Genomic DNA, 24,811 nt, shown 5'->3' with positions numbered 1-24,811 from the left:
AATAGGTAAGAACTCTTATCAAAGACCAGATTAAGGTTGAAACTCAAATAAAGACACAGATGGAATGTTACATTAATCGCTAAAACTTTTTAGGAATCTATGCCAAAATTAGAACCACAAATTCTCTGGTGTGTCTGGGCTGCTTGATATTCATTGAGTTGTAGGGAAAGCAACACTGCTGAAACAAATGACAGTGGATCCATTTGTAAAATTTTAATCAAAATGTATTAAATGACAAAACAAAGTACATTTTGTATAAAAACAGACTTCAATATGACTTCAATACTACTCGGAAGTCAGCTGTCGGTAACTTTTTCAATTACTTAACAAGTAGACAGTATCATGGTAGAGTACTGTAAAATGAATTGTTCAGTATGTATTTGGCACAGCATGTGGTGAGCATAACTGGCATTTCATAGCATGCTGTAGTGCCACTGATGTCTCATGGCAAAGAGGCATAGCAATATTATAGTAAAAAAGAAATACTGTACTGTATGTATGGGTCTTACACAGAAGACACCTTTTTCAGTCATTTATATCAGATACGTGGAAAAAGTTAAGGCTCGTCTACCACACAAACAATAACTGCACAAATTCATACGAAATGTAAGAGTGAGTGTAGAAACTGAGAAATACATGCACCAGGCTGCAGGGGAAGCCTAGAAGTTTCCTAGCATGGCAAGCCCAGGGTCAGTATCCAATTCTGGGCAGGTCTCCAGTCGAGCGAGCCTGCTCTGCTCCAAAGCGATGGCCTCCGCTGAATGTTTGCATTTCTCTGATCCACACTGGCAGGTGAAGTATTTACTCTTGATGTCCCAGAAGCGGTCTCCATAATCAAACCTGTGCAAACAGAACATTGATCAAATTCTCAGCCTAGAATTACAATGCATGTCAATATCATAAATCAGTGGAATAAACAATATACTCAGGCCATTTTATTTCTGGTGCAAGAGAAGTGATACATGGAATAGATGCTACTGTTACAGAAAAAGTGGTGCCAAATCATGTTCCACTCTGCTTTCCTAAGGCAGCATCAAAACCACTCCACTGGGCGTCCATTTTGTGTCTGTGGCTCAGATCCAAAGTGTGTGGGGGGTGCAGCCTCTCACCCAAGCTCCTGTCCTGTCAGTATGTCTCGGGAGCTGAAGAAGGCGATGCGGGGGAAGCGCAGGTCCTGGTGCAGCATGAACACCCGCACCGGGATGATGTTGGGGTCGCACAGGTGGTTGATGAAGCGGCTGATGTTACCGTAGTAACGGGCATCGATGCAGTACACCTCTCCGTCCTTTAGAGGGAAGGAGAGAGGGATGGTGATGTACTTACTTGCATTGGTAGATCAGTGGTCTGTTTAAACCTCTGTGTCTAAATGACAGTAAATCAAAACCTGTTGTATTCAGTGCATGTGACAAATACAATTTCATGTATTCTATTTTTTTCACGTGTAATCCCTATGAGAGGAAAAACAGATGAGGTACCTTGTTGTCCAGGTCAAAGAGGTAGGAGTCATCTTCCCTTACATCTGCCTCTGCATCAGAGATTAGTTCTCCTACGTATCTGTGCGGAAAGAAATGTTACTTCCAACAAGACAATTAACTAATTGATAGAACTGGCAAGACACATTAGATTGGCTAATCATACTAATTTCCTTTAAATAACCATTCACACACTTACTCGCAGATGAAGCTGCCTTGGGGAATGTCCTGTAGAGCCCGAACTCCCCATCCCATCTTCTCTGTTCGGTACAACTGGAGACGCACCCTAAAACCAAGATAAAGTATACAAGTGAGATTGTACCAGGACCCAGACAGTAAGATTAACATTTTAGTCCTTTAGCAGACGCTCTTATCCAGAGTGACTTACAGTAGAGAGTGCTTACATTTTTCATACCAGAGTGACTTACAGGAGAGAGTGCATACATTTTCACACTGGACCCCTGTGGGAATCGAACTCACAACCCAGGCATTGAAAGCGCCATGCCCTACAAATTGAGCCACACGGGACAACGTAAATGTCGAACACAACAGCAGACAATGTCATGAAGCAGCATTACCCAAACTCAGTCCTGGGGACCCGAAGGGGTGCACGTTTAGCTTTTTGCCCTAGCATTACACCGCTGATTCAAATAAATCAAAGCTTGATGATTAGTTGGTTATTTCAAAATCAGCTGTATAGTGCTAGGGCAAAAAACGAAACTTGCCCCCTTGGGGTCCCCAGGGCAGCGTTTGGGAAACCCTTTCATAAGGTCTGCAGAGATAAACCAAAGAAAGTGTGTTTGAGTAAGAGATGAGGGTACAGTCATAGATAGTGCCTTCAAGAAAGTATTCAGACTCCTTGACTTATTCCACATGTTGTTACAGCCTGAATTCAAAATGGATAAAATGTTTTATTCCCCCTCGCCCATCTGAACACAATACCCTATAATGACAAAGTGAAAACATGTTTTTAGAGTTTTTTTGAAAATGAAATTACAGAAATATCTCATTTACAAAAGTATTCACACACCCCTTTGCCATGAAACTACAAACTGAGCTCCGGTGCATCCAATTTTCTTATATCATCCTTGAGATGTCACTACAACTTGATTGGAGTCCATCTGTGGCCAATTGAATTTTTTGGACCTGATTTAGAAACATACCTGTCTATACAAAAAACTATACCATGAAATCCAAGGGACTGTCCGTAGATCTCCAAGATAGAATTGTGATGAGACATATAACCCTTTCTAGAGAGTTGAAAGTTTCCAAGAGCACAGAGGTCTCCATCATTGGGAAATATAAAAAAATATGGTACTACCCAGGATCTGCCTAGAGCTGGCCGTCCGATCAAACTGAGCAACCGGGCAAGAAGTACCTTGGTCAGAGAGGTGACCAAGAACCCAATGACCACTGACAGAACTACAGAGTTCCTTGGCTGAGATGGGAGAACCTGCCAGAAGGACAACCGTCTCAACAGCACTTCACCAATCTGGGCTTTATGGGATAGTGACCAAACGGAAGTCACTCCTGAGAAAAAGGCACATGACAGCACACCTGGAGTTTGCAAAAAGGCACATGAAAGACTCAGATCATAAGGCAAAAGATTCTGTGATCTGATGAGACAAATGTAACTTTTGTCGCAAAGCGCTATGTCTGTAGAAAACCAGGCACAGCTCATCACCCATCTAACACCATCCCTACTGTGAAGCATGGTGGTGGCATTATCATGCTATGGGGATGCTTTTCAGCAGAAGGGACTGGGAGACTGGTAAGGATACAGAGAACAATGCATGGTGCCAAATCCTTGACGAGAACCTGCTTCAGAGTGCAAATGACATTCGACTTGAGCAAAGATCTACATTCCAACAGGACAATGACCCCAGCCATAATGCCAAAGAAACACTGCAATTGCATCAGAACAAGAAAGTCCTTGAGTTGCCCTGCCAAAGCCCAGACTTTAATCCCTTTGAAAATCTGTGGAAAGACTTGAAGATTGCTGTTCACCGCCACTCCCCGTCAAATGTTTATAAAAATATATTTTTATTTTATTTATTATATTTCGTCTGACCTCTGCAACTCCCCAACAGGCTCGGCAGAGGTGAAGGTGGAGTCATGTGTTCTCCGAAATATGACCCGCCTAACCACGCTCCTTAACACCCGCCACCTTAACCCGGACGCCAGCCGCACCAATGTGTCAGAGGAAACACCATTCACTGCATTGCAGTGCCTTAGACCGCTGCGCCACTCGGGAGGCCACTCCCCATCTAATTTAACAGAGCTTGAGAAATTCTGCAAGGAAGAATGGAAGAAAATCTCAAAATCCAGACGTGCCAAGCTGATACAGACATACCCAAGACGATTCAAAGCTGTAATCACCTGAGCTTGAAGAATTTTGAAAATAATAAATGGGCAAATGTACAATCCAGGTGTGGAAAGCTCTTACTTACCAAGAAATACTCACAGCTGTAATCACTCAGGGGTGTGAATACTTATGTAAATTAGATATCTGTATTTCATTTTCAATGATGGGGTATTGTGTGTACATGGGTGAGAAAAAAAAAAGAAGTATTTCAACCATTTTGAATCCCGGCTGTAACAACAAAATTTGGAATAAGTCATGAGGTATGAATAATTTCTGAAGGCACTGTATCTAAAATAGTTCTAATTTGATTTCAAAGCGTACAGTGATGTAGTAACAGCTCTTACTTGATGCCGGCCTGCACCACTCTGTTCTTGCAGGTGCGGTAGCAGGAGCAAGCCAGGTTACATTCAAATATGAGAGGCGGTTCGATCTTATTGAACTCCTGGAGCAACCGGTGGTCCTGGTAAACACATAAAACACATGGGTGAAAGATAAACATAAGATACTGACTAACTCGATAATTAAAAACAACTATAAACATGTCCCCCACAAATTATGCAGTGTCGCCCCTCGGGACAATTAGTGAAAACAAACGAAGCTCACTATAGAGCCCCACTTGGGCATCTCAGTGCAATTTTACAAATGCCAGATCTCTATGGCAAGACACATCATTCACCCATGTTTGTCAAAATCAGGCCAGTGGTGTCAGATATTGGTGTGTGACTAACGTACGTACGGAGACAGATCCATAGTCCCCCCAATGATTTCATTGTAGGGGACAATAATGATGTTTTAGCCTTCCACCGTGAAATTAGAAATAAACTAAAAAGGACAGAGCCCTCCAAATGACCTCGCCAGTCTTTCGAGAGAGATGGCTTGGTGACAGCTTGGAAAGTAAATTCTGTCTCGTATGACTGCTGGGTGTATCCCTAACCATGATCAAAAAAGGCAACAGTAAACAGTAAGCATGTAGTCCCCCACAAATGATGCACTGGGCAAACCCTTGGGTCAATCCGTGTAGTTTTGTAAATGCCAGATGTCTATGGCAAGACACATCATTCACCCAAGTGAAAAAATAAAGTGGTGTCTGAGACATCACGGGGGTTAGCTAGACTCATAACCCTGAGCATGTGTGACAAATTTCAGCACTCTGAGTCAAACAGATCAAGAGATAAACATGTGTCCTTAAAGCGCCACCGTGTGGTCAATATGAATGCTCATGCACATGTTGAGTCTTGACAGTGTTCGCAACTTGTTCTAAATTGTGTTACAATACGAATATCCTGAGTGATTTATATGCATTTATGTGCCAGGCCACACTCATGTGAATGTTTATTGGTCCATAGCAGCCATGTTGTTTTAGGTACTCTAAAAAACATTGCATTGAGAGACCTTTGTCAATGGAGGCCACATACTTTTGTATATATAGTGTATGTGGACACCCCTTCCAATTAGTGGATTCAGCTATTTCAGCCACATCTGTTGTTGACAGGTGTATAAAATCGAGCACACAGCCATGCAATCTCCATAGACAACCGTTGGCAGTAGAACGGCCTTACTGAAGAGCTCAGTGACTTTCAACATGGCACTGTCATAGGATGCCACCTTTCCAACAAGTGAGTTTGTCAAATTTCTGCCCTGCTAGAGCTGTCCCGGTCAACTGTAAGTGCTGTTATTGTGAAGTGGAAACGCCTAGGACCAACAATGGCTCAGCCGCAAAGTGCTAGGCCACACAAGCCAGAACGGGACCGCCGAGTTCTGAAGTGCGTAGGGTGTAAAAGTAATCTGTCCTCGGTTACTACACTCACTAGAAAGTTCCAAGCTGCCTCGGAAGTAACGTCTGCACAATAACTATTCGTCGGGAGCTTCATGAAATGGGTTTCCATGGCCGAGCAACCGCACACGAGCCTAAGATCATGCACAATGCCAATCGTCGGCTAGAGTGGTGTAAAGCTCGCCACCATTGGACTCTGAAGCTGAAGCAGTGGAAATGTGGATGAATCACGCTTCACCATTTGGAAGTCTGACGGACGAATCTGGGTTTGGCGGATGCCAGAAGAACGTTACCTGCTCCAATACATAGTGCCAACTGTAAAGTTTGGTGGAGGAGGAATAATGGTCTGAGGCTGTTTTTCATGGTTCGGGCTAGGGCCCTTGGTTCCATTGAAGGGAAATCTTAACGCTACAGCCTACAATGACATTCCAGATGAATCTGTGCTTCCAACTTTGTGGCAAACGTTTGGGGAAGGCCCTTTCCTGTTTCAGCATGACAATGCCCCAGTGCACGAAGCGAGGTCCATACTGAAATGGTTTGTCGAGATCGATGTGGAAGAACTTGACTGGCTTGCACAGAGCCCTGACCTCAACCCCATCGAACACTTTTAGGATGAATTGGAACGCCGACTGCAAGCCAGGCCTAATTGCCCAACATCAGTGCCCGACCTCACTAATGCCCGACCTCACTAATGCTCGTGGCTGAATAAGTCCCCGTAGCAATGTTGCAACATCTAGTGGAAAGCCTTCCCAGAAGAGTGGAGGCTGTTACAGCAGCAAAGGGGGACCAACTCTATATGAACGCCCATGATTTTGGAATGAGATTTTCGACGAGCATGTGTCCACATACTTTTGGTCGTGTAGTGTATCAAGTTTTGTGCAGATCGGTCATTCAGTGCCAGAAGAGTAGCGTTTTAAGAATTTTCACAAAATTCAAAATGGCTGAAGATCTATCATGGCGGAACTTATGGGTCTCTGAGGCAAATTTGCTCCTTGTGAGGAGAGGGACCTATATACTGAATTTCATGACTTTAGTTCAAACAGAATAAGGGTATGACCTTTAAAAGTTAGCATTTTCAATCTCTTGTTATAGCGCCACCATCTGGCCAATCAGATTAATTTAGTAAATGCCAGATCTCTATGTCAAGACGCATCATTCAAAGTTGTGTCAAAATCAGGCCAGTGCTGTCTGAGATATCGCGTGACTAACGTACGAGCGTACAGACGGAGACAGATCCACAGTTTAACAAACTATCCACAGTTCAATAATATGTCAAATTTGAAGAATGAGAGCAAACTCTCTCTGAAAACCCAGGATATTTACAAGGTTCTAGTTCTTGTCAGTTTCCTTAATCAAATATAACCTTCAACACCAAAGTTCACAGCTAGAATGGCTGAATACTTTTACATCCAAATAAAGTGGGATATAAAATAAATAATTTGTCACTAACCTTGTCGTACCAGCAGCGGATACTGAGCTGTCCACACAGACAGTTGCTGGAGGAGCAGTCCTCTGTACAGCTGCAGTGCTGAGGGACAGAGACAGATTTATAGAAAGGCAAGATGTATGTATGATCAATGATAATTATCATATGTATCATCTAAAAGGTGTGTGGTGTTACTGCATGTACCTGTAAGTGCGTGATGTTGCGGTCGATGTTCATGGCTGAAGTCTCACAGTTCTCGGAAACGTACTTGTAGTCTGAGGGACATCCCTCATCATCCACTGCGTTCACACAGGGGATAGGCACGTTCTCATACCCCTGGGCTACATCACTGCTGATGATCTTCTCTGTACGAAGCATACGATTGGCTATCCCCCTCCGCAGCTTCCTGTTTATCTGGAGTGACACCCAGACGGGCGAATCGGAACGCGCCAGAGAAAGAGGGGTGTCCCCTTCCCTGTTCATGATGTCGATGTCTGCCCCCCTAGAGAGGAAGAGCCTGTAGAGAGGGATTAAGCAAACAAAGGTGTTAAAGTTGCCGTTAGGCACAGATCTAGGCACAGATTACCCTTCCCATATCCTTACAACCATTATGGGCACAAAATGCTCAAACCCCTTCAGATCAATATCTATGGACAAATTCCTTCTATTCGAAATTACCAGACTATAGGAGTGACTAGGGCTGTAGTGGTCATGAAATTGTCAGCCGGTGATTGTCAAGCAAATAACTGCTGGTCTCACAGTAATTGACCGTTAATTCATAAAACACATTTAGCATCTCCTGGCTTCTACACACAGCCTACAAGCCACTGATGCAGACCTTTGGAACATCTACATTTTAAAAAGTCTAATAAATCCATGTAATATAGCCCACACCATCACAATTAAATCGGCAGGTAGCCTAGTGGTTAGAGCGTTGGGCCAGTAACCAAAACGTTTCTAGTTCGAATCCCCGAGCTGACATGGTAAAAATCTGTCGTTCTGCCCCTGAACAAGGCAGGTAACACACTGTTCCTAGGTCGTCATTGTAAATAAGAATTTATTCTTAACTTGTCTGGGCTAGGGGGCAGTATTTTCACGGCCGGATAAAAAACGTACCCGATTTAAACTGGTTACTATTCTTTCCCAGAAACGAGAATATGCATATTATTAGTAGATTTGGATAGAAAGCACTCTAAAGTTTCTAAAACTGTTTGAATGGTGTCTGTGAGTACAACAGAACTCGTATGGCAAGCAAAAACCTGAGAAGATTCCAAGCTGGAAGTGGCCTGTCTGCGATTTTGTAGTTCTCCCTTTGCTTCTCTATCGAAACTACAGTGCCCGTGGGGTTATGTAGCACTTTCTAAGGCTTCCATTGGCTCTCTAAAGCGTTCAGAAACCGGATTGACACGTCTCCTGTCTCTGGGCAGATAACAGCAGCACAGTTTGTCAGTGGACTGCCTGGTGACAGAGAGACTGGAGATGCGCATTCACAAGACCTCGCCATTTTTTCTCTTCCTTTTTGAATGAATACAGCATTGTCCGGTTGGAATATTATCGCTATTTTACAAGAAAAATAGCATAAACATTTATTTTAAACAGCGTTTGACATGCTTCTAAGTACGGTAAAGGAACATTTTGAATTTTTTGTCTCAATGCGCTCGCGCGTTACCCTTTGGAATGTGACCTGAACGCACGAACAAAACGGGGATATTTGCACATAACTATGGATTATTTGGAACAAAAACAACATTTGTTGTGGAAGTAGCAGTCCTGGGAGTGCATTCTGACGAAGGACAGCAAAGGTAATCCAATTTTTCTAATAGTAATTCTGAGTTTAGGTTGCCCCGAACTTGGCAGGTGTCAAATTAGCTAGCCGTGATGGCTGAGCTATGTACTCAGAATATTGCAAAATGTGCTTTCGCCGAAAAGCTATTTTAAAATCTGACATAGCGATTGCATAAAGGAGTTCTGTATCTATAATTCTTAAAATAATTGTTATGCATTTTGTCAACGTTTATCGTGAGTAATTTAGTAAGTTCACCGGAAGTTTTCGGTGGGAATACAATTTCTGAACATCACACGCCAATGTAAAAAGCTGTTTTATGATATAAATATGAACTTGATTGAACAAAACATGCACGTATTGTATAACATAATGTCCTAGGAGTGTAATCTGATGAAGATCAAAAGGTTAGTGCTGCATTTAGCTGTGTTTTGGGTTTTTGTGACATATGCTTGCTTGAAAAATGGCTGTGTGGTTATTTGTGTCCATGTACTCTCCTAACATAATCTAATGTTTTGCTTTCGCTGTAAAGCTTTTTTGAAATCGGACAATGTGGTTAGATTAACGAGAGTTATCTTTCAAATGGTGTAAAATAGTCGTATGTTTGAAATATTGAAATTATTGCATTTGAGGTATTTGCATTTCGCGCCATGCGATTCCACTGGCTGTTGAATAGAGTGGGACGCTAACGTCCCACCTAGCCCATATTCTAACTTTCCTAAAAGGTCAAATAAAAAAAATACATTATTTTAGGCAGGTCTAAAGAAACATGATATGAAGAAAATGTAGTTATTTCAGAAGAACAGAATAGCATACACTGTGTTGTCCTTATGTTAGGCCCTGATCTGGCTATGCCATATGGCTGTGGGCTACACTAGTTCATTGAGCAGACAAGATTTGCTTAGAATTCCATGGCAATAGTTTATATTATTTAATAGTATGAAGAATTCATTTGAATATAGCTGAATAAAATAGAAAGGATATTTTCTCCAAACATTTTGAGGGAGTGCACACATGCAGCTATTCTGTGTTGAGCGGTTAACAAAGAAACAGGTAGGTACTCCTATATGCTTCATTTCGAGTTAAATATGTAACTTTAGTTGTGATACAAATGTTGGCCTATAGGTTTTGATGTTTAATACATTCCAAGGCTGCATGATGTAACTAATGATGATTTGAAAAAAGTTGCATGAAAGGCATGAGCTCTGCCTTGCTTTTTGGGGACGTAACTGCGCAAGTCCTTATCCAATTCCGAGGCGCATATTGAAGATATCGGAACAACTGTCCACATGTACTTTTTGTCAGTCAACAAGATGAGTAGGCCTAACAAACAGCAAAAGCACTAGCCTGTCAACCTAATATCACCCATAGTACAAAAGTTGACCTATTCTATACAGTGCAATAAATAAATATTCGAAACATAGTCCGGGTCAGTTGTGGGATGCGATAGATCCCAAATGAATACAACCACTAGCATCAATAAAACTGTTTTAAGCATTGAGCCTGACTCAACAGATGAGAACGTTTATCTTAAAATGTTGATAGCAGCCTCCCGGGTGGCCTCCACAGTGGCCTCCATCATTCTTAAATAAAAGAAGTTTGGAACCACCAAGACCCATCATAGAGCAGGCCGCCTGGCCAAACTGTGCAATCGGGGGAGAAGGGCCTTGGTCAAGGAGATGACCAAGAACCTGATGGTCACTCTGACAGAGCCCCAGAGTTCCTCTGTGGAGATGGGAGAACCTTCCAGGAGGACAACCATCTCTGCAGCACTCCACCAATAAGGCCTTTATGGTAGAGTGGCCAGACAGAAGCCACTCCTCAGTAAAAGGCACATGACAGCCCGCTTGGAGTTCGCCAAAAGGCAACTAAAGGACTCTCAAACTATGTGAAACAAGATTCTCTGGTCTGATGAAACCAAGATTGAACTCTTTGGCCTGAATGCCAAGTGTCCCATCTGGAGAAACCTGGAACCATCCCTACGGTGAAGCATGGGGTTGGCAGCATCATGCTGTTGGGATGTTTTCAGCAGCAGGGACTGGGAGACTAGTCAGGATCGAGGGAAAGATGAACAGAGCAAAGTACAGAGAGATCCTTGATGAAAACCTGCTCCAGAGTGCTCAGGACTTGGGGCGAAGGTTCACCTTCCAACAGGACAATGACCCTAAGCACACAGCCAAGACAACGCAGGAGTGGCTTCAGTACAAGTCTCTGAAAGTCCTTGAGTGGCCCAGCCAGAGCACGGACTTGAACTCGATCGAACAACTCTGGAGAGAATTGAAAATAGCTGTGCAGTAACGCTCCCCATCCAACCTGAATGAGTTTGAGAGGATCTGCAGAGAAGAATGGTAGAATCTCCCCAAATACAGGTGTGCCAAGAAGACTCAAAGCTGTAATTGCTGCCAAAGGTGCTTCAACAAAGTACTGAGTAAAGTGTCTGAATACTTATGTAAATGTAATATTTCAGTGTTTATCTTTAATACTTTGTCATCATTGGTTATTGTGTGTAGATTGATGAGGGAAAAAACTTTAATCCATTTTAGAATCAGGCTGTAACGTAACAAAATATGGAAAAAGTCAAGGGGTCTGAATAATTTCCGAATGCACTGTATCATTCACAACTGATAGACTAATATTGTCACCCATCACACTATTCTTGATTTAATTTTGTCTTTACATATACTAAATAATGTGACATGTTATTTTATTTAGAATGGACCATTATCATGCACCTGTCTCAAAACAGGGACAGCGGGAAAAAAATACATCTATGCACTTAAATAGCAAATGGAGGACACTTTTCCTGTGGTTCATTTTCATGCCAGCCAGGTAGGCTATACTTGTGTTTTAAAGTCAAGCAATGTGCTTAATATTAGGAAGGTTGATAAACAAATAAATAAATAAATAAATAAATAAATAAATATAGTAGGTCTAGCCTATAGAAAGCTGATGGGATCCTCTTTTTAGTAGAGGCCATCACTGTTTTCTTAAGCAATTGCATAGCCTATAGACTAAACAAGTTTTTTGCTCGCTTTGAGGACAATACAGTGCCACTAACACGGCCCGCTACCAAAACCTGTGGGCTCTCCTTCACTGCAGCCAACGTGAGTAAAACATTTAAACGTGTTAACCCTCGCAAGGCAGCAGGCCCAGACGGCATCCCCGGCCGCGTACTCAGAGCATGCGCAGACCAGCTGGCTGGAGTGTTTACAGACATATTCAATCAATCCTTATCCCAGTCTGCTGTCCCCACATGCTTCAAGAGGGCCACCATTGTTCCTGTCCCAAGAAAGCTAAGGTAACTGAGCTAAATGACTACCGCCCTGTAGCACTCACTTCCGTCATCATGAAGTGCTTTGAGAGACTAGTCAAGGACCATATCACCTCCACCCTACCTGACACCCTAGACCCACTCCAATTTGCTTACCGCCCCAATAGGTCCACAGACAACGCAATCGCCATCACACTGCCCTAACCCATCTGGACAAGAGGAATACCTATGTAAGAATGCTGTTCATCGATTACAGCTCAGCATTTAACACCATAGTACCCTCCAAACTCGTCATTAAGCTCGAGACCCTGGGTCTCGACCCCGCCCTGTGCAACTGGGTCCTGGACTTCCTGACGGGCCGCCCCCAGGTGGTGAGGGTAGGTAACATCTCCACCCCGCTGATCCTCAACACTGGGTCCCCACAAGGGTGTGTTCTCAGCCCTCTTCTGTACTCCCTGTTCATCCACGACTGCGTGGCCATGCACGCCTCCAACTCAATCATCAAGTTTGCAGACGACACTACAGTGGTAGGCTTGATTACCAACAACGACGAGACGGACTACAGGGAGGTGGTGAGGGCCCTCGGAGTGTGGTGTCATGAAAATAACCTCACACACAATGTCAACAAAACAAAGGAGATGATCGTGGACTTCAGGAAACAGCAGAGGGAGCAGCCCCCTATCTACATTGACGGGACGGTAGTGGAGAGGGTGGAGAGTTTTAAGTTCCTCAGCGTACACATCACGGACAAACTGAAATGGTCCACCCACACAGACAGCATGGTGAAGAAGGCGCAGCAGACCTCAGGAGGCTGAAGAAATTTGGCTTGTCACCAGAAACACAAACTTTTACAGATGCACAATCGAGAGCATCCTGTCGGGAGTATCACCGCCTGGTACGGCAGCTGCTCCGCCCACAACCGGAAGGCTCTCCAGAGGGTAGTGAGGTCTGCACAACGCATCACCGGGTGCAAACTACCTGCCCTCCAGGACACCTACACCACCCGATGTCACAGGAAGGCCAAAAAGATCATCAAGGACAACAACCACCCGAGCCACTGCCTGTTCACCCCGCTAACATCCAGAAGGTGAGGTCAGTACAGGTGCATCAAAGCTGGAACCGAGAGACTGAAAAACAGCTTCTATCTCAAGGCCATCAGACTGTTAAACAGCCATCACTAATATTGAGTGGCTGCTGCCAACATACTGACTCAACTCAAGCCACTTTAATAATGGGAAAATTGATGTAGTCAATTTATCACTTGCCACTTCATATTATTTATGTTAGATAATGTTTACATAACCTACATTATTCATTTCATATGTATATACTGTACGCCATACCATCTACTGCATCTTGCTGTATCACTAGCCACTTTAAACAATGCCACTTTATATAATGTTTTCATAACCTACATTACTCATCTCATATGTATATACTGTACTCTAGACCATCTACTGCATCTTGCCATCCTGATGTAATGTATCACTAGCCACCTTAAACAACGCTGCTTTATACGTTTTCATACCCTACAATACTCATCTCATATGTATATACTGTACTCAATACCATCTACTACATCTTGCCTATGACGTTCGGCCATCACCCATTTATATATTTTTATGTACATATTCGTATTAATTCCTTTACACTTGTGTGTACAAGGTAGTTGTTGTGGAATTGGTAGATTACTTGTTAGATATTACTGCATGGTCGGAACTAGAAGCACAAGCATTTCGCTACACCTGCATTAACACCTGCTAACCATGTGTATGTGACAAATAAATGTGATTTGATATGTTGCGTAACATGAACTCATGGGCTCTCATGAAGTGTTCGATTAGATTTTAGATCACATTTGCATTGATGTCAGAGTGATTAGAAGGACAATAGAGTGCTGAGTACCAGGCAGTTAGCAAGTTTGGTATACTAGTAATAACCATCAGTAGCATCAGAGCTTGGAGAAGCCTAGTTACCGTGACTAAACGGTCACATGGAATTTGACTGGCATCATGACTCGTGACCGCCAGCGTGGCAGTAATAGTCACCGTAACAGCCATAGGAGTGACCGATGGATGCGATTGACAGGGTATTGGTCTACTCACGTTACACAATCGAGGAAGCCCTCCCTGGAAGCGATGTGTAGGGGAGTGTCCCCGTGCATGTTGACAGAAGTCAGCGGGCAGCCGGCGTTCAGCACCATCTCTGCTATCGTCACACAGCCTGCGAAGGACGCCCAGTGGAGACACGCGTTCATCTCCTAATAGAGAGAGCGAGAAGATTATTTTTATCATCCCAGAGGGACTTGCATCACAATAAATTAATGGATAGAAAGAAAAGGTACAGATTGGAGTACTACAACCAAATTGACCTATACCTTCAATAAATCAAGTATCAAGAAGCAAATGCTGTTGTTTCAAGGATTTGTGACTTGCCGTGCCTATAAAGCCGCCACATCCTCCTTCAAAATCAGTTTGGCCATTATATGCCCATACGTTGTTATAACCAGGACAGAAAGACTAACCTTGTCTTTGAGGGTGACGTCAGCCCCCCTGTTAAGCAGTGCTCTGATGACCTTGATGTGCTTGTGCTCTGCAGCCCAGATGATAGGAGTCCAGCCTCCACTATCCTGAGAGGAGAATACAACACATTGACTCAGAGGGTTAAGGGACTGGACTATACAGTGGTACTCAAGCCAATACAGCCTAACACAAGTACTATGGTTCAACACAGTACATGGGACTGGAAGATAGATTAAACATGCATTGTTTATTCTGGTGGTAATAGTTAACTCCTTCTATTGACAAATAAAGAACTACAGGTAACTAGCATTGCCAAGTGACACATGATACCGTGTCTGTTATTGAGTACATTGAATGATTACTATACCTACAAAGGAGAGTGTTAGTGCTACGCAGAGTGAAGGGGTACTACACCGCAGAGACACACGTAATATTCAGAGGGATAGATTTGTAAAAAAAAAAAAGAAGGTTACAACTTAATATCAAATAAAGAGAATCATTATCTTCAACTGTGCATGCATAGTCTGAATCAAAATAAAGATGTTTAGTTAGCAGCAAAAAAAATGTCATTAAAGCAATTCTCAGAAAACAAACAAAGTGGTCATTGGACATGATGTAGTGTGAAGTATGCAGTCGACAAAGTGTCACAGACTGATAAACACACTGAATTGTTGGTTGATGCCACCCTGTCTAGAGCCCAAGAGTGTTCCTCTCTCGCTCTTTCCCACCTGTGCGTTGATGTCCACCTGTCCCGTCTCCAACAAAAGGGTGACAATGTCCAGACTGCCCAGTTTGGCCGCGTGGTGGAGACCAGTGTAGCCATCTTCTTCCTGGAGAGCAGCGGGGGAGAAGAGAGGGAGGAGAGGGAAAAGAGAGTGAAGAAAGGAAGAGAGAAAGAAAATGGAAAAAACAGAATAGTTGGGGGGGAAGCGAAGAGAGGAAAAGCCAATAGGAGAGGTGAAGAAAAAGATTATAATCTTCACATTTAATATTGTCAGAAGGTGAGAATTTGATTGCAATCAAGATTGTATTAACATGCCACCTACAGGTCCTAGCTCCAGTTACTCTATAATAGATCCTACTGTTGACTGTGGTTCTGAGGTGACTCAAGGTGATGATCAAATTCTTTCAGGTTTAAATCCTTTACGGCTCATGTTATTAGAGCCGCTACTAGTGTTAGCCAGCCAGCTTTGGTATAGGGGCTGTTTACCAGGCACTCACAGTGTGATAGACGCAGGCTCCACTCTGGACCAGGTACCTGGTCACCTCCACATGGTTGTTGACGATGGCCTCCAGGAGAGGGGTCCTCATGGATTTATCTTGGATGTCCAGTTTAGCACCTGCCTGTAAATAGACAAATGTATTTGAGCACTCTGGTGAATAATAACTCTGAGTGACACTCTGATCCATTTTGGGGGGGAATAAGAGTAAAAGGAGTCACTTCTATCATTGAACATAAAGATAAAGAGCAGGGTTGTAGTCATTTGGGCACACCGTAGCAAAACATTCGCAACAGAAATATAAACAAGCATTTCTTATTGGACAAGTTCAGGTAGTCCCTCCCCGATTCAGTCGGTTTTCTTCAGTTTGGAGCCTACTGAATATTACCCAGTTGTAATGATTGAAGTGCAAAGGTTGTTCACCTGCACCAGCATGTAGCAGACCTCCAGCAGGCCTCTCTGGGCGGCAACGTGGAGAGCACAGCGTCTGTTCTGGGAGTCAGCCTGGTAGGCTGGGTCTATGCCCTCCACTGAACCAAACAGAGAAAGTAAGTGGAGTGGAAGGGTTATCAGCAGCAGTAGGGGTCAATATCATCTCATTCCTTCACTTGCCCTTATGTGAAAGAACAGTGGACAACAAGAGTTTCCAGAGCAGATGGAGAGATGAGAGCAAGCCACTTTAGACAAAATATGCAATCAGATCAGGAATGTCTATTTAATCTCACAGTAAAATACTAACAAAGGACTCCTTATGACACTTACTGAGCATGAGCAGAACTCTCTGCACCTCGCCCTGCTTGGCAGCTGGATAGAGCTGGCGGGGGTGGAATCTCAGCTTCTTCCTCCTGACCAATCACAACCAAGAATCACCACGCGAGAACAGCTCCTATCAGAACTATGTAAAATGCATCTCTCCCACATTCCTATTCCTTGGACTAATCACTGGATCCAACATCATTAAATACATTTCCCCTACATAGCTTTCTACAATTCAGTCAGTTCAGCAAATTTAGAATTTCAACAAAAGGAGGAAAGATGGATGTATTTTCAAAGCATTCAAACTAGACCCAAGTCTAGCTGTAAACAATTCCCATCAATCATTGATTTGCAACAGATAATTCTATTCTATAAGACTTAGACTATTATTCATCTATTTTATTATTTTGTCTCACTTCTCAGTGTCCTGGGTGAGAATGGCCTTCTGCAGTGCCGCCCTACTGGGCCCAGGGGGAAGTGCACTGGGACAGACTGGCTTCCCATTGGGCAGACAGAGGGAGGGTCCCACACTGTCCACTCCCCCCTCGCCTGGGGGGGCTGCATTGACAGGCCCTGCTGCCAGAGCGGCTTGGGGGGGCCGCTGATCCTGGTCTCTCTTTACTACCCCACGCATCCTCGCACTGACAGATCAAGAAGACAAAGAGAGAGGGAGTAAAGAAAGGTTGCGATGATTAGGGTGGTGTGATTAGCTATTATTTCCATACGAATAGTTATCAAACAATAGACTCAGACACAAGCTCAAATCAATCAATTATCCACAAATACACAACAAGCAGAGCAAAATCACCCAATTATTGCACTCCAGCCTACACTTAGTCATATCACATATCTTTATCTCCCTCTTTCTCCTCACCTGATAGGACCCTCCGGCCTCTTCCCGTTCTTCAGCGGCCACGTGGAGGCCGCCAGGGAGAGGTCAGAGGGGATGGGGGGTGGGAGGGACGGTGTGGTGGTGGACGAGGCGGAGGTGGTGACCACAGTGGCCGCGGATGCTGAGGGGGGGATGGTGACCTCTTGGGCCTCCGAGGCATCCTCGCCACAGTGGGGGCAGAAGAGCATGCCTGTGCCCATGCCCCTGCCCCTTCCAGCCCCCAGCACTGTCACACAGCCCCGGTGGAAGCGGTGGGCGATGCGCTGGTCCGGACAGCACTCTAGGAAGGTGCCCTGGGAAATCAGAGAGAGGGAGGGGTGTAAGGTCACGAGTCATGAAGGCAGTCAAATTCCACATGACCGTTTAGTCACAGTAATTAGGCTTCTCCAAGCTCTAATGCTGCTGCTGGTCATTAGTAGCCTACCAAACTTGCCTACTGCCTGGTACTCCGCACTATTGTCCCTCTAATCACTCTGACATCAATGCAAATGTAATCGAAAATCTAATCATGAGCTCATGTTGCGCAACATTTCTATAGGCTATGCAATTGCAGGAGAAAACAGAGTGATGGCCTCTATTAAAAAGAGGAGTATCCCATCAGTTTTCTAAAGGCTAGGTCTACTACATTTATTTTAGCCTAGCCCAATAAGCCTAAACCTTTTAATAAGATTTGTATCACAACTAAAGTGGCCAAATAACTTCTTAATATTAAGCACATTAATCGCTTTACAAGGGTGTAGAGCCTAAATGGCATGCATAAGCAGCACGTGAGTTTCAAGTTTGGGAAGATCATTTTCACCATAAAAATGCACCCTAATAATGAAAGCATTACATGCATAATTGCATTTGCAGTCACTTTTGATTATGCCGTTTGCCGCTAATGGGACATTCTCGCTTATAGCCTACTACCATGTGCGCATCGCTGCGCTTGTAATGTGAAGAAATAGCCTAATAGTTTATCAACATTTTAAGCTAAACATTCTGATCTGTTGCATAAGCCACATTGCATAAAGGTTTTTTGATGCTAGTGGTTGTATTAATTTGGGATCTATCGCATCCCACCACTGTCCCAGACTATGTTTGGACTATTTATTTCTCGCACAGAATAGGTCGACTTTTGTACTATGGGGACAGTAGATTGACATAGGCTAGTGCTTTTGCTGTTCGTTAGGCCTACTCATCTTGTTGGCTGACGAAAAGTAAATGTGGACAGTTCTTCCAATATCTTCAATTTGCACTTTGGAATTGGATAAGGACGCACGCTGTTGCGTCCTCGATGTGTCAGTCTTTACTTGTAGCCTGTGAGAAAGACCCGATCAGTGACTGAGAGCCATGAGAGTGAGAGGCGCTTCGGATTGCACAGCACACTCAGGGAGAAGGGCACAACACAGCACAAATGGCATGGATTTTTTTTAGGGTGCATTAAGGCCTAAAAGGGGATGCCGCCGTGAAATTCGAGGCATTATCAATTGCTTGTCAAATTGTGAATGAGAGATTATTGGAGTGTGTACAGCCTGCGCAAAAAAACTAAGCAGAGCTCATGCCTTTCAAGCAACTTTTTTCAAATCATCATTAGCGTCTCATCATGCAGCCTTACAATGTATTAAAAATCAAAACATATAGCCCAACGTTTGTAGAACAACAATTTGAATAACTCTAAATTAAGCATAAAGGAGTACCTATTTCTTTGTTAGCCGCTCAACACAGAATAGCAGCATGTGCGCACTCCCTCAAATCGTTGAGAAAATATATTTTTTAAATTCAGCTTTATTCAATTGTATTCTTCATACTATAAAATAATATAATTCCAGGGAACTATAAACTAATCTTGTCTGCTTGTCTGTTGGCACAAAACCTTACTGCGATACAGAAGTATCCACATCCAGGGCAGCAGTGATGTTTGACCATATGTGACCGGTGGCTTTCGCACAGCACAATGAGGGAAACCCGACTGGACGGCCGCATGGTCTCCCCCTTCTGAATGATATTAGTACAGCCCACCAGCTGCGAAAGACAAGAAGAAAGTGAACAATTGAAAGGGGAAGTAAATAGTGAGTCATATCTTGATTCCAAATGAGATATGTGAGATGGAAAAGCTTACGGTGTTGCCCCTATATTCATTTAGCAGCGACTCTCAAAAAATGGCCGCCACACCCAAAGATATGATGCAAAAAAATTCTTAAAAATAAGTACAATAGATAATGGAGCTATATATTTTTTTTATAATATCATCTTTGAGAACTAACAATCACCAGAATAAAAACTAGACAGTCATGGAGAATCTAAAATTCCAAAAAATGTCATGACATTGATTTTGTTATAACGTTTGAGTCACTTAGATAGCATAAGAACATGGCATAAGCCATGGTAAAATGTTCAGAATTGTAGGAAATGAACTTTAAAACAGCAACATTTTGTATGTGCAGCCGGAGCCCCCCTCCACACTAACTTTGCCACCACTGCTGATAAAATTATGGAAAACTAGGGAAAACATAGCGTCACAGAGACTATACGTGCACAGCCACACACAAACCTCTCCGTTCACGCTCTCTGTGGCCATGCAGAGTCTGTTGGGCCGTCTGCTGGCGCTGTCTACGCGTGGTGCCTCCATCCTGCAGCTACACAGAGGCAGCTCCTCCAGACGCTCCGTCTCCCCAGCGTCACTGCCTTCTACACAGACACGCAGATATGACATTCCCTCATCGGTGTCATATGGTACTATTCAGTGTAGCAGATAATCAGTGCTATTCACTGAGAACCAAATTGTGGCTTTAGTTATGTACGCAAATCACGTGTTCACAAGACATTAATAGGAGATTTGCGTCAAAGTTACAGGACGCATACGTCAAGCTAGGATTTGACCCTGAGAGACCACGGATAAAGACATGCAGATTGTGTATTGTGTGTGAATACAGTCTACCCACCGTGGTGTGGTGAGAGTGTTAGGTTGTCTGTTGCCACGATGTCCAGGGAGCCCAAGGCAACCTCTGTGTACTCGCAGGACCCACCAAAAGTAGCTGCTGCTGACACTGCTGGAAGTTACAACAGACATTAATAATTTACAATCAAATAATAGCCACTGTGGTGATAGTGGCGATGATAAGACTATTTATACAAACGAATAGATCTCCCTGTCACTCACCTCTTCCTGCCTCTACTCCTTCGGCTCGCTCTCTCCCTTTGCCTCGCCCTGGGCGAGTCCATGGCGAATCACTGCTCCCTTCGTTCCTCTGGCCCTGCCTCTGTGGGTCCGACTCTGAGCTCTGAGGACAAAGAGGGTTTGGTTGACCGGCAGAGGAACAATGCTTTGACCAAATAAAAATTATGTTCCAGCAAGTGAATCTTATGAAACACATGTTGCCCCCGACGGCCTGGTAAATGATTGTAGCTTCCAACTCTGACACAGGACCAGTAAAACTACTCACATGATCTGACATGTTACCAGATGCATCTGCATCTCTTTCATGTAGCCTTTCCTCTAGTCCACCATCTTCAGACTGCAAAAGGAAAAATGGAAGGTACACATATGGAAAAAGAGCAACATACAGTTAGTTTCCTTGTCTCTATTCAAAACCGTGGCTATTCAGCATTAACCCTTTAACTGGTACACCAAGAGAAAAATATCAGATTTTTTTTTCTTCTGTATCTGTATTTAGCCTCAGTATAGACGATATATGAAAAATGTGTTTGAATGACTTAAACTTCGATAATTAACGCATCGCAAACATCTGAACCAGCCGGTTGCCCAATACTAATTTTGTATTGGAATTTGCAGAGAATTTTAAATAATCTGCTTCATTTACTTATAAATGGAAGATTGGCCTAGTTAAATGAGGACTTGATATCAAATATTAAAATAATACATTTGTGTGTCAAAATATGAATATTAGAATGCATGTAAATGTATGTATTTACAGTTTATATGCTTAGAATACCATTAAAATTACATGTACTGAATGATATTCTGAAAGATATTGAAGATAACAGGCAGACAGTGAATACTGATATGGATTTGAAATGGTTTTTGTATTTGCACAGCCTAAAAATCCCATAACAATATTTCTCCACTTTCCATTGTCACAAGCTTTGACATAATATCATTCCTTTAAAATAGACAACTCAACTGCCTAATAGAGCATATTTTTCAAGAGTTCCTAAAATTGTAAAAAAATACATAGTAATTTAATCATCCTTAACTTATGTTTTAGAGGTCAATAACATTTTATGTTGTAATTTCCCATTTTATACACAATTAGTACAACAACAAAGAAGTATGGTATGAGGTTCAGTTTTGCTCACGTTCACATCCTGGTTTTCAACCATCTTTGAATGCAGGTTTCAAAAAACATGGCAGTCCGATAATGAAAACCACACGATTTTACTAAATGGCATTGGTTGAGATGATAAAATATGCCTAACAAAATAAATATGTTTCACTTAGTTTAAAATTGGTTGTCAAAAAGACCTCGCCTGGTTGAGCTGCCTGTTAAAGGGTTAATTAGCCTCTGACCTTGCAGTCGGAGTAGGCTGGGTCCGTGTCATCTCTTGCATAGGGGTTATAGAGAAGAAACTCGTTCTCATCTGCATCCTCCAGCCAACTGTCACGGCGTCTCGCCGCCTCTCGGAGTTCATGATCTGCCTGAAATTCAAGTAACAAAAACAAAACGTTAGGTCAGGATCACTACTTAATATCTCAGCATGAGACCTATTATAAGCAACTATTCTCTTCATTCTCTAATAAAGCTCTGACACACCCCTGCCCTGTCTTTACCTTCTGCTCTGTGCCTATTGCGCTCTCTGCCTGGACCAACCTTCTCCTTTTTGCTGCTGCCGAGTAAGAGACAAAAATAACGGGACAGGATTCAAACTCAACAGTAAGTAATCTTACATACAAACGCAAAAAAAAAAGATTCACCCATTTTAAAATGTAATATTATATTTGTGCATCTCTGATTCTCGGGGAAAAACACATCGTACCGGCTATATTTCTGCCTGCTTAAACGGTGAATAGCTCAGATACATATGAAATGACCCCGGGAATCAATAGAACATCGCTCAAATCCGATGTAACATTCAAAATGGGTAAATCTTTCATTCAAATCAATCTAAATGCATGCAATATTTCAACATTGACCAGTATCACTGTCTGTCACGAAGCTGGTCGTGGGGTCTGTGGGGTTGACTGGCACGATTGGTGACTCGATGCACCTCATCTGAAAGGCAAAGAATCAACGGATCAGATGGTCATGAAGGGGATAATGTGACAGGAATAAAATTACTTCCGAATGGTAAAATACTCAGATTTTCAACAAACTAACTCAAACATAAGATATACAGTGATATCAATCAAAAACGGGCATAAGTGGCTATTCTAAAAAATATAGCGCTACTACCAGCCATCGTCTTAGAAGACTCACCTGTGTTGGGGGAGGTCTGTTCATAGTCTTGCGAGCACGGTGTATCTTTACTGTCTGGCCGGGGACAGGAGGCGGAGAGGACGATGAGGGAGGTGGCAGGAGAACTTTACTTCCAGGACCAAAAACACTCATCTTTGCTCTGCCAGAAGGAGAGGAAGTGGAGGAGGAGATTGAAGAGGAAGATGTGGATGGAAGGCTCTTCGCCGCATGTCCTGTGGGGGTGGATAAACAAAGGAATCATAGATTAAACCAATTGATGAAAACTAAGGAAGAGAGAAAAATAGAGAACTGACAAAGAGAAACATGAAATCAATGTCTTTGTAACCACGGATAATAGACAGATCAATCTTTACCTGCGAGGGTTCTGACTGACACAGAAGAGGATGTTGTTGATAGTTGTTCGCTCTCCTCCCCGTTTTTCAAACCATTTCCCTGAATCTCCTGAAATAGCAACTGTGACAGCCTCCCACCCATGGGCTCAGTCTCCTTGGTAACCACTGCTGTGTTGGTACTTGCATCACCTAGGAAACATTCAAAGCCTCTGCATCAATATGCACAGCATATACACAGCTTTTATGGAAACCCTGTTTGTCTGTATGTATGAATATAGACAGATATGTCTAAATCTATACATTCTCAATGTACATCCATACCTTCATCCAACTGGCTTGAGAGTCTCACTTCAGGATCAGTTTCCAATGCATCACTTTCAGACAACTCCTAACATTTGGAAAACCAAATACCAGAGCAGAGCCACATATATCAAGCAGATGAAGGAGCATTTTGAATTTATTTGATGTGCAAAAGTTGCAGATCACATTCCAAATCATATACTGAATGAATGAATAAATGCAACCGTAACAATAATAGTTAGAAGTGTTGTCCATATCCTCCAGAGGTTGTGTTGACATTGTAGTGAGTGACACTGGAAAATGCAGGCACGCGTAGAATTTAAATTATTCCTATTGTATGTACGAGCCTAATAGCTGGCTACTGAAGTTGAATGTGAAACATTTTAGGACCACTGAAAACGTTGGACACTCAATCTCCACAAAATGCATTGCGAAATGTAGGAATATTTGCTATGAGTGTTTTATTGTAACCCTTTACCTAATCTTTCAGAGCCCTTTTCTAGCTATGTGGCTAGCTAGCTAATTGTTCAAGGAGGGCTGCCTTTATGCTAGCAGAATGCAAGAAACAAGACTTTGCAAGCAAAACAACAAACAAATTGCTTGTAAAGATTGCATTTCAGGTATGCATCTTCAAGGTATTGAATAACTGGCAAATATGCAATGTCCATAGCCATTGTAAACTAGCTAGTTAGCTAAATAAAGCTAATATTTCTTTACCTTGGACGTTTTCTCAGATGCCGACATGTTTCCAATAAAATTTGACGTATTTTACGTGGTGTGCGTAAACGTCCATTCTCCGCCCCTTTGTTCATTGATTGGCAGAGCTGACTGAACTAGTTCCAAGTCAGTTTGCCAAACTAGTAAAAGGGATGCGTACTGGAAAAGTATGGAGCCAGATACCTGCCAAAAGGTTGAACGTATGTGTTATGGGTGTAAGATGGCATCACTGTGCCATCTACATGCGAGCGCCTTGGGTTTATTAACTTCACCATCCCAGCTGACCTTAACATTATAGACAAAGTCCAGGCTGGGCCCCTGAGCAAGGAGACACTCCTAAGCAAGTACCATGATGTCTTCAACGCACCAGTCGAGTCAGTTCCCGGCGAAGTCCACTTTGAGTTGGACGCAGCAATCCAGCCTGTCCAGTGTGCACCCCGCAATGCACCAGTGGCCATGAAAGCAGCTACAAAGGCTCAGCTTGACAAATACGAAGCAGATGGCCACATCATATCCGTCACCGAGCCTACAGACTGGATAAGTAATATGGTCATCATCAAGAAA

General features: G+C 43.0%; 1 protein-coding gene across 4 annotated transcripts; it reads right to left on the bottom strand.

Annotated features, from left to right (window-relative positions):
• Positions 1-188: 188 nt before the first annotated feature.
• LOC106588513 (histone-lysine N-methyltransferase EHMT2) lies at positions 189-24,370 on the bottom strand. 4 transcript variants are annotated; one of them, XM_045709568.2, is made up of 27 exons: positions 24,248-24,370; positions 23,552-23,618; positions 23,252-23,419; positions 22,899-23,110; positions 22,616-22,694; positions 22,253-22,308; positions 21,992-22,120; positions 20,907-20,978; positions 20,624-20,744; positions 20,406-20,513; positions 20,015-20,148; positions 19,342-19,485; positions 17,464-17,774; positions 17,006-17,230; positions 16,596-16,678; positions 16,257-16,363; positions 15,835-15,957; positions 15,342-15,443; positions 14,616-14,720; positions 14,197-14,351; positions 7,242-7,554; positions 7,062-7,139; positions 4,182-4,297; positions 1,672-1,758; positions 1,476-1,554; positions 1,110-1,285; positions 189-840 (listed from the first exon to the last, which is right to left on the bottom strand). In XM_045709568.2, the coding sequence occupies exons 1-27, from the start codon at positions 24,272-24,274 to the stop codon at positions 660-662; spliced, it is 3,558 nt and encodes a 1,185-aa protein (XP_045565524.1). In that variant the 5' UTR covers positions 24,275-24,370; the 3' UTR covers positions 189-659. The 4 variants fall into 4 exon arrangements, with proteins under 4 accessions (XP_045565524.1, XP_014033098.2, XP_014033096.2 ...); XM_014177623.3 differs by having other exon boundaries at positions 20,015-20,151; positions 20,406-20,510; XM_014177621.3 differs by having other exon boundaries at positions 20,015-20,151; positions 22,253-22,305.
• Positions 24,371-24,811: the final 441 nt, after the last annotated feature.

This window comes from Salmo salar, chromosome 27 (genome assembly GCF_965601325.2).
Source record: "Salmo salar chromosome 27, fSalSal1, whole genome shotgun sequence".
NCBI lineage: Eukaryota > Metazoa > Chordata > Actinopteri > Salmoniformes > Salmonidae > Salmo > Salmo salar.
This window is presented reverse-complemented; position numbering and strand designations above follow the sequence as displayed.

Excerpts from the sequence above, each read along its gene's own strand:
- LOC106588513 (XM_014177620.3), bottom strand. The coding sequence starts at position 24,274 with ATGTCGGCATCTGAGAAAACGTCCAAG. Across the intron at positions 17,231-17,463 it reads AGGCCGGAGGGTCCTATCAG|TGCGAGGATGCGTGGGGTAG; the intron begins GTGAGGAGAAAG and ends TTGATCTGTCAG. Across the intron at positions 14,721-15,341 it reads AGGTGGACATCAACGCACAG|GATAGTGGAGGCTGGACTCC; the intron begins GTGGGAAAGAGC and ends TTCTCCTCTCAG.